The 13,217-nt window shown below is 52.8% G+C and overlaps 1 protein-coding gene across 8 annotated transcripts in view; it reads right to left on the bottom strand.

The window, feature by feature from the left end:
- KMT5A (lysine methyltransferase 5A) overlaps positions 1-13,217 on the bottom strand; it is a 26,868-nt gene extending 13,651 nt beyond the window's left edge. The window contains exons 1-5 of one of the 8 annotated variants that reach the window (XM_077955633.1): positions 13,079-13,155; positions 7,782-7,797; positions 7,676-7,691; positions 6,436-6,592; positions 680-899 (exon numbers count right to left, since the gene is read on the bottom strand). In XM_077955633.1, coding sequence (XP_077811759.1) covers positions 680-899; positions 6,436-6,592; positions 7,676-7,691; positions 7,782-7,797; positions 13,079-13,088 — 419 coding nt within the window. In that variant the 5' untranslated portion in view covers positions 13,089-13,155. Of the gene's footprint in view, positions 1-679; positions 900-6,435; positions 6,593-6,878; positions 7,002-7,675; positions 7,798-8,043; positions 8,365-13,078 lie in introns of those variants that run through there. The other 7 variants (XM_028830088.2, XM_077955632.1, XM_077955631.1 and 4 more) reach the window with 7 other exon arrangements.

Below are 13,217 nucleotides of genomic sequence, written 5' to 3'. Positions count from 1 at the left end.
TCTGTCTCAAAAAAAAAACAACAACAACAACAAAAAAAAAACACCAACCACCAAAAAAACAAACAAAAAAATAAATTTAAAAAAGAAGGGCTGGCCGGGCGCGGTGGCTCAAGCCTGTAATCCCAGCACTCTGGGAGGCCGAGGCGGGCGGATCACGAGGTCAGGAGATCGAGACCATCCTGGCTAACACGGTGAAACCCCGTCTCTACTAAAAAAAATACAAAAAACTAGCCGGGCGAGGTGGCGGGCGCCTGTAGTCCCAGCTATTCGGGAGGCTGAGGCAGGAGAATGGCGTAAACCCGGGAGGCGGAGCTTGCAGTGAGCTGAGATCCGGCCACTGCACTCCAGCCCGGGCGACAGAGCGAGACTCCGTCTCAAAAAAAAATAAAAAATAAAAAATAAAAAATAAAAAAATAAAAAAAAATAAAAAAGAAGGGCTGCTTATGCTGGGGTGGGTGAGGAGGGGAGGAAGGAGAGGCTCTTGAACTCTGAACCCATGCCAGATCCAGAAACTGACAAACAGTGGCATCCCTGCTGATGACTCGGGGCATCTGAGTCTTTGACGTAAGAGAGGCTGAGAGGTGGCCACTGTACCCCCACGGGCACCTGAGCAGGCTTCCCTGGGGTCAGAGGAACCAAACTGCTCCACGTTAGGAAGAGGACTGAAGGGGACACTTACTTTTTTCGGGGGGCCTGTTTGCCCTTGATGGGCTTTTTCAGGGCTTGCTTGGTGATGGCTGCATTGGTGGAATCACAAGATGAGGGTGGAGTTTTTGGAGGTTCTGCTGCTTCAGATTTTTGGTTTGGAAAAGGTGCCAGGGGACCTCTCCTGGCGTCTTTGATCTTCTGTTCCTCGGACTTCATGGCGCTCCGTACTGCATTCCCAGCATTTCTTTTCTCTGCAGGCGGAGGTGGAGGAAAGACAGGGGTTTACTCTGTACTCTGTCTCTCAATTTCTAGACCACCAGCTGCATTCTAAGACAGGCTTTGAGAAGAGAGGATCCTGGGTTTGTCAGGCAGGAGTGCCCTTGGCCTGCTAAGCCCCGTGTCCGCTATGGGCTATGATGGGAGGAGTGCCTAGCTCCAGCTCGATTTTTTGACCAAGACACTGGACGGAGGTTTTAGACTTCTGTGTCTTGACGTGGGAGATAGAGAGCCTGTGAGGCAGAGGCACCAGAGACAGACATGCTGGCAAGGGCGCTTGATCAATAACTTTCAGGAATCAGGCTGCAGACTCAGATCAAAAGCTCCATTCCTGAAGGCTGGGACAGCATTAAGGGACAGGAGTAAGGTGACAAAGCAGAAACTTCCCCAAGAGCTGCCCGGCACCCTTCATTTCAGACTCTAAAGAAAAAGAAGGCCCCCTTCTAGTGGGGTTGAAGCCCCAGGTTCACAGCAGTTCTCAGCATGGTGCCCCAGCAGACTGGCCTGGGTATCAGGAGACACACGGCAATGATCTGTCACTTAAAACACTTGTGGAGTGCCAGTGTTGGAAAACTGCTTACATTTTTAAAACATGTTTTCCTTTTAAAAAACTAAGTAAATAGGCTCGACACGGTGGCTCATGCCTGTAATCCCAGCACTTTGGGAGGCCAAGGTGGGTGGATCACCTGAGGTGGGGAGTTCGAGACCAGCCTGGCCAACATGGTAAAACCCCATCTCCACTAAAAATATAAAAATTAGCCAGGCATACTGGCAGGGACTTGTAATCCCAGCTACTCAGGAGGCTGAGGCAGGAGAACTGCTTGAACCTGGGAGGCGGATGTTGCAGTGAGCCAAGCGTATTGCACTCCAGCCTGGGCGACAGAGTGAGAGTCTGTCTCAAAAAAAAAAAAAAAAAAGAAAAAAAATTAAGTAAATAGTGCACTGCTCACAGATGTAAAATGGTGCAGCCGCTTTAGAAACAGTTTGGCATCTTCCCAAAAAGTTAAACATAGAGTTACCATATGACCCAGCAATTTCACTCCTAGGCATCTATTCCAGAGAATTAAAAACATATGTCCCCAAAAAAATCTATGCAGGAATATAACAGCTTATTTGGAATAGCCAAAAAGTGAAAACAACCCAAATGTCCATCAACAGATGAATAAACAAAATGTGGCCTATCCATACAAAGGAATATTATCCAGCCATAAAAAGGAATGAAGGGCTGGGCAGGGTGGCTCCCCGGAGGTCAGGAGTTCGAGACCAGCCTGGCCAACATGGTAAGACCCCCATCTCTACTAAAAATATAAAAATATGAGCCAGGCGTGGTGGTGCGCACCTATAATCCCAGCTACTTGGGAGGCTGAGGCAGGAGAATCACTTGAATCTGGGAGGCGGAGGTTGCAGTGAGCCAAGATCACACCACTACCCTCTAGCCTGGGCGACAGAGAGAGGCTCCTTCTCAAAAATAAAAAAAAGGATTGAAGCACTGATACTTATTACACCATGGATAGACCTTGAAAATATGATGCTCAGTGAAAGAAGCCAGACACAAAAGCCACGTATTTTGTGATTCCATCCATATGAAATGTCCAGAACAGGCAAATCCATAGAGACAGAAAGTACTTTAATGGTTGCCTTGGACTAGAAGGATAGGGGAATCGAAGGTGACGCCTAATGGGTACCTTTCTGGGGTGATGGAAACGTTCTGGAAGTAGACCATGGTAATGGTTCCACAACTCTGTGAATATACTAAAAACCACTGACTCATATGCTTTAAAACGAACATTATGATATATTAACTATATCTAGATTAACAAAACAGAAAAATAAATAAATACACTAGGCCGGGTGCAGTGACTCCGGCCTGTAATCCCAGCACTTTGGGAGGCCAACATGGGTAGGCCACCTGAGGTCAGGAGTTCAAGACCAGCCTGGCCGACATGGTGAAACCCCATCTCTACTAAAAATAGAAAAAATTAGCCGAGCCGGGCGTGGTGGCTCAAGCCTGTAATCCCAGCACTTTGGGAGGCCGAGACGGGCGGATCACGAGGTCAGGAGATCAAGACCATCCTGGCTAACCCGGTGAAACCCTGTCTCTACTAAAAAATACAAAAAACTAGCCGGGTGAGGCGGTGGGTGCCTGTAGTCCCAGCTACTTGGGAGGCTGAGGCAGGAGAATGGCGTGAACCCGGGAGGCAGAGCTTGCAGTGAGCTGAGATCCGGCCACTGCACTCCAGCCTGGGCGACAGAGCGAGACTCCGTCTCAAACAAAGAAAAAAAAAAAGAAAAGGCCGGGCGCGGTGGCTCAAGCCTGTAATCCCAGCACTTTGGGAGGCCGAGGCGGGTGGATCACGAGGTCAGGAGATCGAGACTATCCTGGCTAACATGGTGAAACCCCGTCTCTACTAAAAATACAAAAAACTAGCCGGGTGTGGTGGCGGGCGCCTGTAGTCTCAGCTACTTGGGAGGCTGAGGCGGGAGAATGGCGTGAACCCAGGAGGCGGAGCTTGCAGTGAGCCGAGATCACGCCACTGCACTCCAGCCTGGGAGACACAGCGAGACTCCGTCTCAAAAAAAAAAAAAAAAGAAAAGAAAAGAAAAAATTAGCCGAGCGTGGTGGCGGATGCCTGTAATCTCAGCTACTTGGGAGGCTGAGGCAGGATAATTGCTGGAACCCGGGACATGGAGGTTTGCAGTGAGCCAAGATCGCACCACTGCACTCCAGACTGCAACAGAGCGAGACTCTGTCTCAAACAAACAAACAAACAAAAAAACCCATTAAAACCATCCAGATCGGCCGGGCGCGGTGGCTCAAGCCTGTAATCCCAGCACTTTGGGAGGCCGAGACGGGCGGATCACGAGGTCCGGAGATCGAGACCATCCTGGGTAACACAGTGAAACCCCGTCTCTACTAAAAATACAAAAACTTAGCCGGGCGAGGTGGCAGGCGCCTGTAGTCCCAGCTACTCGGGAGGCTGAGGCAGGAGAATGGCGTGAACCCGGGAGGCGGAGCTTGCAGTGAGCTGAGATCCGGCCACTGCACTCCAGCCTGGGTGACAGAGCGAGACTCCGTCTCAAAAAAAAAAAAAAAAAACCATCCAGATCTTTCTTCCTCCTCTACATGCCTTCCTGGGTAAAATCAGAGAGAATTAAAGCCAGGACATCAGGCCCAGGAGTGTGTGGTGCCCGTGAACATCATATGTCACTCAGTCTGTATCACAGCAGAATCATGGACAAGAAGAGCCTGGACCTTGGGGTCTCCAGAGTCCAGCTTACCTAAATTCTTTATATTTTTAAATTAGAGATGGGGTTTCTCTCTGTTGCCCAGGCTGGAGTGCAGTGGCATGATCATAGCTCACTGCAGCTTTAAACTCCTGGGCTCTAGGAATTCTTGTGCCTTAGCCTCCCAAGCAGCTGGGACTACAGATGCATGCCACCATGCCAGGCAAATTTTTTTTATTTTCATTTTTGTAGAGACGAGGCCTCACTATGTTGCCCAGGCTGGTCTCAAACTCCTGGGCTCAAGTGATCCTCCTGCCTTGGCCTACCAAAGTGCTGGAATTACAAGCCTGAGCCACCATGCCCAGACTCTGACCCAAGATTCTAATCATGGCCATTTAGTAAAACTATGAGCCAAATACACTAGCTTGTATACCAGGCCACCATTTGGTACAAGGTATAGACTGCCATATATATATATATATATATATTTTTTTTTTTTTTTTTTTTTTTTGAGACAGAGTCTTGCTCCATTGCCCAGGCTGGAGTGCAGTGGCACGATCTCGGCTCACTGCAAGCTCTGCCTCCCGGGTTCACGCCATTCTCCTGTCTCAGCCTCCCGAGTAGCTGGGACTACAGGCGCCTGCCACCACGCCCGGCTAATTTTTTGTATTTTTAGTAGAGACGGGGTTTCACCGTGTTAGCCAAGATGGTCTCGATCTCCTGACCTCGTGATCTGCCCGCCTCGGCCTCCCAAAGTGCTGGGATTACAAGCGTGAGCCACCGCGCCCAGCCAAGACTGCCCTATTTTAAAGGACTAGAGTCTGGGCAAGTACCATTTATAGATAGTGCCTCTCCCCAATCCTATGGGCAAGAATTCTAAGTGCTGCAGGTCCAGGGATGAGCTGGCAGTCCGGGGGTGAAGAGCTGGCACACGGAGCCCATCACAAAGCCCTTTGGCATCCATGCTGCAACCACCCTTCAAAACAGTCCTGTGTGAGGTCAGACTCCTCTCTCCCCATTTACAGATGAGAGAACGGAGGCTCAGAAGAGAGCAGCAACCTATCTAAGCCTCCTTCTTTCGGGTGGCAAACTTAAGATTGGAACCCAAGTCATTTGAAGATCAAATAAAACAATATTGCCCTGTGTACCAGGGAAATCAAGCCCAGGGTGAGCTCCTGTCCCCAGTTCAGGGCTTGCCCAGCCCTGGTTCTCAGATCCGGCCCCAGAGGTCACGCCAAATCATCATTTATGACACTTTCTGTTAGCGAACACAAGGCTTCCTTGTATGCAGCTGCTGGCAGCCAGAGGCTTTGCTTCTTTCAGACAGGTTTTAATTAGAAGAGAGCATGGTGAATTGGGGAAAGCTGACACTCCCCACTGCAGCTTTGAAAGGGAATATTTGGATTAGAGCAAGATGTCTAAGAGGTTTCAGTTTGTTTTGCAAGGCCAGACAGTCTTCATTAACCCTGTATTTTCTTGTTCAACATTTTAACTCCAAATCTCATTGCATAAAATACTGCTTCAGAGACTAACACGGAACGCTTGAGTGGCAAGAAACTTTAGAAATGGGGTCAAGACAGCTAGGCGCGGTGGCTCACGCCTGTAATCCCAGCATTTTGGGAGGCCAAGGCGGGTGGATCAACTGAGGTCAGGAATTCAAGACCAGTCTGGCCAACATGGTGAAATCCCGTCTCTACCAAAAATACAAAAATTAGGTGGGCATGGTGGTGGCCGCTTGTAATCCCAGCTACTCAGGAGGCTGAGGCAGGAGAATCGCTTGAGTCCAGGAGGTGGAGGTTGCAGTGAGCTGAGATCGTGCCACTGCACTCCAGCCTGGGGGACAAGAGCAGAAATCCATCTCAAAAAAAGAAAAAGAAATGGGGTCAAGGCTAACTCATAAAAGGGAAGGAAGTCAGTTCCCTGCATGAACACATCAGTTAGGTCTGCAATCGCCTGGTCTATACAACCTGAATTCATGACTTCTGCACTTTCAGCGCTTGTGAGCCTCTCTAATTGTGGGTCAGGTATGTTATTTTTGCAACTAGGCAAGACAGTCAAGCTTGAAGGACATGCTAACTCTTGTGAAAGCAGGGAGAACCTGTCAGACCAACAGGGCACACACCCTGGGACAAGCCACTCTTTTAGCAGCAAGACAGAACATGGCTCAAACCTCCCAAACCTGAGACTGAAACGGCTGGATAAATATATATGTGCATTCTTGCAGAAGAGAGAGGCTTCCGCAACCCGACCAGCTGGGATCAGAACGAGGCCATTTCAAAAGCTTACCTTCTCGTTTCCTGTAGATTCCAGCTAATGGTTTCCCCTGGCATTTGACTTCGTGATGTGTAACTGAGTTCTCTTCCTGAAGGGGGAAACGCATTCCAGAGCATTTGTTCGGGCTCATGTAGGAATAGATCTTTGACTGCCCGGTAAACACATTCTCCTAAAAAGACAAAAGCATATTCTGAAAGAGGCTTGAAGAAGAAGATCCTAGAGCATTCACGAGGAGGAGGAATACAAAAGATGAAAATCAGACAACACCGTTTTTCAAAAACTGGGCTATCAGGGGATGCCAGCCCCCGTTGTCTCAGGAGAGCACTGGCAGGTTTAGAATCCCAGGTCCAGTGAAACGTTTCCTGAACGCGCTGGTCTCTAATTCGCTAAGGGGACAGCTGGCCAGCAGGAGAGCCGGCTGCAACCAAGGTCTATATAGGAAGAAGACAGCCTACCCGCAACAGGGAGGTCAAAAGGACCCGGGCATGTGAAGAGCTAGGCTATCTTTAGGAGTTCATTCCCCTGGCAGGAGCCGCAGGGACTCAGCACAGAAACAGGCCCCGGGGAACCTGATTAACCACTTGGTGCTGAGGGCGGCTGGAGGGCCTGTCAGTACAGCCAGAGCCCCATGCGTGCCCGAGCCTGACCCCTCTCAAATCACTGCAGCCCCGCAGCCTCCCAGGGCTGCGACGGAAGGACTTCTCTCAGCGTGACGGGGGAAGCTGGGAAGAGCAGGAGCCACAACCAGCGCATTCAGGGCGGCCACTCTGTCGCAAGCCGCACCTGGGCGTGAGAGAGAGGACGGGGCGGTGGGGCGGTTCAGGTCACTGCGGGCGTCTCTGGGCGTGGGGCCGGCCCCTCCTCTGAGTAAGCAGAGGGAGGAGGGCGTCCCCAGAAGCAAAGCGGGGCCCTGGCCGCCTCGGGGACCATTCAACACCAAGGCGGCGAGACCCGTGACCTCTCCGAGGGGCCCGGGCAGGCCGCGCACAGCCTGGAACGGCGGCCACCTCCGGGGAAGTAGGCTCTCGGGCTGCGGAGACGCCATGAAGGCGCAGTCAAACTTTTCCGAGGTCAAACACCGCCAGGCTCATGGCGGAGCCGTGTGGGCGCCACTCCCAGCCAGGCGGCAGCAAAGGAAGCGGCCCGGCCGGGCGCTCCGGGGCGGCGCGGGCAGGGACCCGGGATCGCCCATGTGCTCGCGGCCCCGGCCCGGCCGGCGCGCCGCAGGGGTGCGGGGAGGGTGCCTGCTTACCCCGTCGGTGCGGGGCCTCCCCGGGCCCCTCCGCTCCACCATCTCCGGGCCCGGGGCCGTCGCTGCCACCGCCGCCGCCGCCGCCGCCGCCTCCACCGCGCGGGGCTTGGACATCTTCCTGCCTGGAGAGGGGGACCCGGGGGAAGCGGGGGAGGGGGCGCTCAGGGCGCGGCGGGGCGGGGAGCGGGGCCGCCCGGGCCGGGCGCCGCGACGGCGCCTCCCGCCGCAGCCATATTTCGAGGCCCCGGCGCTGGTGAGCCGCCGGCGCCGCCGGGAGGGCCGGGCCGGAGCCCGCGTCGCCCTCCCGCCGCCCGGCCCGGCCGGGCCCCGCGCGCCGCCCGCCCCCCGCGCGGCCGGGCCCGACACACCCACCTGCAGCCCGGCCAGGCCCATGGCGGCGCGCCCCGCGCCCTCGCCGCCGCCGTCGCGGCCCGGCCACCACCGCTGCCGCTGCCGCTGCTGCTGCTGCTGCCGCCGCCACCAGCGCCGCCGCGGCGCCCCGGGGAAGGGCCGGCGGCGCCCCACGGCGCCCCCTTCCCCCATGGCCGGTGAGGCAGGGCCCGGCACCCGCGCACCGCGGCAGCCCCGAGCGGCCCGGGGCGAGGCACGCAGGGAAGGAGGCGCAGGCGGCGCGTCCTCCGCAGCCCGCCCGCCTGCTCGCAGCCGCCCACCGTCCGGCGCCCGGCCCTGGGAGGGGGCTGGCAGGGGCGGCGCCGCCAGGCCGCTCCGGAGGGCGGGCGGGCGGGCGGGCTCGGCGAATCCCGGCTCGGGCGCGCCCCCTCGCGCGCAGCCTCAGCCACTCGCGGAGGAAGGGGTGGGAAACACTGTCATCACAGCCCAGGCTCCCGCCCGCCCGCCCGCCAGCCCGCCCGGCTCCTTTTTCCGCTGGCTCCGCGGATATTTTGGGAGCCCCGTCTGTGCCAGGCGAAATCAGCAGCGGTGAACGCGCCAGGCCAGGCCCTCGGGTGTGCCCGGCGCTGTGCCCACCGAGAGTTTCACAGGCATTGAATCCTCCCCGCACGCCCACGGGGGCAGGTCCTGTCGGCATCCCAGCTTACAATGGTGACACCGTGACTCAAGGGAAGTGCTGGGGTTTGTCCCAGGCCACAAAACTAGGAAGTGATGGGGCCAGGTGTCAAACCCAGAAGGGCTGTACTTGACCGGTAGGAAGCCCTGGGGAGACATAGCCAGGGGTTATAATGATCGGTTTCCTGGGCGAGTCTTTTGCCGCTATCTCATTGAAACCTCACAGCAGCCCTGCAAAGGTAGACACCATTATTATCTCATTTCAACAGATGGAGAAAGTGAGGAGCTTGGCCAAGTTCTCAGAACTAGATGGGTTTCCAGCCCCGGCCAGCTGACCCCAAGGCCTGCCCTCCCAGCCACTACCCTTCCTGGTTACAGAGGAGGAAATGGAGGTTGGGAGGAGCAAATGGTCTTACAGAAGGGTTTAACAAGTCACCTTGTTCTCCTATCCCGCCGTGAGAAAATGCCCCATAGGCAGATGAGGTTCCTGTCACTCTGGTGGCTGTTTCAGCATAGCTCACTGCCCTGCACCATTATGCTGTGGCCATTAAGGATTGAGGGCCCATAGCCAGATTCACTGCATTTGTGCAAAGTCATAGATGCAAACAAGACACTTCAAGGCATCCAGCTTCTGCAGCCTGGGCCATGGCCTGGGAGTCAGGGGCTGGACTTATTTCCCTGCATCTGCCCAGAGGTGTTTTGTGACCATTGCCAAGTCACTTCCCCAGTCTGGGCCTCAGTGTCCTCATGGGTAAAAACCAAGAACCTTGAATTCCATAATCCACCGGAGCACCTTCCAACATCCACAGATATACAAATGGCTGTTTGTAGCCATCCCCCCACCTGGCCTCCCTCGCCTCCCATTAGAACAGATAAGACTGAGTAGGATTAGGTGGTGACAGGTCACTGCTCAGACAATTTGGAATTCCTCCCAAATCAGCTCATGCTTTAGCATCCTTCAAGGCAGGGTCCCCCAGCCCAACCACTAACTCCAGTGGGCTAGGTACTCTGCCCATGCCCTCTGCAGAGCCTACTACAGTTGAATATCCAAAAGATTACCCAGAGGGTGAAAGAGAATTCGAAAGTGACACTCTCATAACCAGGTTGAGCCATTTGAAAGTGTTTTCCACTTCTGCAAGGCAGAGAAGTTTTGCAGCTTAATTACCATGAGAATAATGGTTTTGGAGCAGGAAGCACCCACATAGATCATCTTGTCCATTTCATATACTAGTATACCGAGCCGCACCCCACACCCCACTCATGGTCGTAGCTTTCTCTGCATTTGAGCCCCCAATTGCAGGGGACAAATTACAAGCCTAGCACCTATTCCTCTCAATTCTGCAGCTCCAGTACCTAGAAGATGTAAACACAAATCATTCAATGTAAGTTTCAAAACAGTCCTTTCTCTGCAAGTTTATACATATATAACAAATATACTGGCTGGGCGTGGTGGCTCACACCTGTAATCCCAGCACTTTGGGAGGCCAAGGTGGGCAAATCACCTGAGGTCGGGAGTTTGAGACCAGCCTGGCCAACATGGCGAAACCCCATTTCTACTAAAAATACAAAAATTAGCTTGGCATGGTTTTGCATGCCTGTAATCCCAGCTACTTGGGAGGCTCAGGCAGGAGAATCACTTGAACCCGGGAGGCAGAGGTTGCAGTGAGCCAAGATCATGCCACTGCACTCTATCCTGGGTGACAGAGTGAGATTCTGTCTCCCAAAAAAAAAAAAAGTCTATTTTTGGAGACCCCCCCCAACCAGGTGCTAAGGGATAATGAACTGGAGATGGCAAAATGAGGAGGTCTACCAACTAAGAGACCATTCAACAATGGCAGTAGAAATAGCAAAAGGTAGGTGGACTGACCCCTGAGACTAATATATTGGAATTGTAAATATTTGCATGATTATAAAACTTCAAAATGAGTGAGGCATTGCCTGGCATCTGAACAGTTTGTTTTTGTGGCCCAGCAGGGCTCTCAAAGTGAATTGCAAGTTCAAAGCCCAATTTTCTAGAAGAAAAAGACTGTTCATTTGAAGTGCTATAAATGATTTGGTATTTACAATCTAAATATTGGCCAGGCATGGTGGCTTATGCCTGTAATCCCAGCACTTTGGGAGGCCAAGGCTGGCGTATAACCTGAGGTCGGGAATTCAAGACCAGCCTGGCCAACATGGCGAAACCCCGTCTCTACTAAAAATACAAAAATTAGCTGGGTGTGGTGACAGGTGCCTGTAATCCCAGCTACTTGGGATGCTGAGGCACAAGAATCACTTGAACACAGGAGAGGGAGGGTGCAGTGAGCTGAAATCACTCTACTGCACTCCAGCCTGGGCAACATAGAGTGAGCCTCTGTCTCAAGAAAAAAAATAATAATCTAGATCTAAATATCCAATTTAATAGCTTGCAAGGGCAATAAAGCCTAAGAAACAGGCAACTAATTTTGGGGTCAAGTGAGACAGTGAGAATCAATAACTAATAATTACATAGGTGATTTGTAAGCTGACCACGGGAGGAGCTGACAAACATTATCTTCGCTTTGGGTAAGTAAGGGAGGTTGTGTGGCACAAGCAAAGACCCAGCCAAGCTAGAGTCTGGACAGCAAGTTTGGACTTCAGGCTTCCTCCTCTAAAAAATGAGAATAACAATTTGTAAAGATGAATTGAGTTAATAAAGTACCTGGCCCTCAGTGATAATTATTATTATTATTATTTGTTGTTGTTGTTGTTTGTTTTTTTGAGATGGAGTCTCGCTCTGTTGCCCAGGCTGGAGTACAGTGACGCGATCTCGGCTCACTGCAAGCTCTGCCTCCCCGGTTCAAGCAATTCTCCCTGCCTCAGCCTCCCAAGTAGCTGGGATTACAGATATGCACTGCCATGCCCGGCTAATTTTGTATTTTTAGTAGAGACGGGGTTTCTCCATGTTGGTCAGGCTGGTCTCGAACTCCCGACCTCAGGTGATCCGACTGCCTCCGCCTCCCAAAGTGTTTGGATTACAGGTGTGAGCCACCGTGCCCGGCCATAATTATTATTTAGCCATATTTTAAGTATTTCAATGATAGATGGTTAGTTTTCTTCATAGATTCATTAATGCATTACTTTTAAAACAAGTAGTTAAATGATTGTACTGTAATAAGAAAAATGAAGCCAGGAAGCATAGTTTTATTAAAATTTGTCAGATAAATTAGTCAGATAATGTTAAATATACTTTTAGATGCTTAACACTTTTCTAAGGAAAAATATTAGTCTTAATTTTCTCCATGAGTTGGGTGATGAAGCTCTAAAACCTGAAGTTTACTATGCCTCATTTTTTCATCAGGCTCTGGGGAAGTCTTAATCCAAAAGACCCTCTAGGGATGCTGGGAGAATAAATGATGCAACTGATTTCAGGGCCTGAAAACAAAGGGACCCAATATATATTTGTTGAATGAATCATTATTTTATTCATTGTTATTGCTATAGGGAGCATACTGCACTAAAGCAAATTCCTACTAACACTTGATGCCTTGGAATTTTTAGAAAAATATAATACCCCAACTGATTTTTTTAAAAAACTAATTCTACTCAACTTTCACGCTCAAGTTTTTGGCCCTTTAGCGTGAAGGAGACGCAGTGGCTGGAAATGACCAAGCGGTTGGAGAGCTCTTTGCCGCATACCTGGGAGGCACTGGCCTGACAGCCAACTAAGTATGCAAAGGATTTCAGGCAGGACATCGCCTCCCAGGGCTGTACAAGCCCACCCAAGCCATCTACCGAGGGGCGAAGTCCTGACCAGATGCGGGGCGAACGACCGCGCCAGCGAGGTGCCATGAACCCGTTTCACCCCAAAGTGGGCCAGCAGGGCCCGGCCCTCGCTCCGGCGGCGCAGAGCTGACTCAGGACGTGGGGAAGGAGGAAAGGCGCCTGCCGCGGTGTCCACCCTGACGCACACCCCAACATGCAGGTTATCGATCTGCGCCTTCGCCTCGGGATCACCTCCTTTCCCAAAAAGAGAGAGCCCCAAAGTGGGCGAAGCCTCACTCCCACCCCCGCCCCACTTCTATCAATAACACCTATTCCCTGGAGGTGCCCTGCGCTTTAGTTTCCAAAGAGCTGTGACATATGGATCTGCTGCCCTGGAGAGGCAGGCCCGCAGGTGCTCACTTCATAGAGGGGAAACAGAAGCACGGCAGTGGGAGGGGTTTCTGGGGGCATCTGGAGCCTCAGGGGGGCCGGCGGGTTCCGAAGCAGCACCCCTACACCCCCCACGCGGGTCCCCAAGCTCGCCCCGAACCACCCGAGGAGGACGCCTCCCCGCAGACGCTGCCGCCACCCCGGCCACCCCTCCAGCACGACCCCCGACCCAGCCGCCCCGGCGCTGGCCACTTGGGCAAATACCTCTAGCCATGACCCCACTCTGTCACCGCCTGGGATCTCCCGGGAAACCCAGCTTTCGAAAAAAGTTGCAACAACTGCAGCCAACTGCTCCGCAGGGCTCCAGCTGTTCGCCCCGATTGGCGCCGCCGCCCGCCTCTCC

Source organism: Macaca mulatta, chromosome 11 (genome assembly GCF_049350105.2).
Source record: "Macaca mulatta isolate MMU2019108-1 chromosome 11, T2T-MMU8v2.0, whole genome shotgun sequence".
Classification (NCBI taxonomy): Eukaryota; Metazoa; Chordata; class Mammalia; order Primates; family Cercopithecidae; genus Macaca; species Macaca mulatta.
This window is presented reverse-complemented; position numbering and strand designations above follow the sequence as displayed.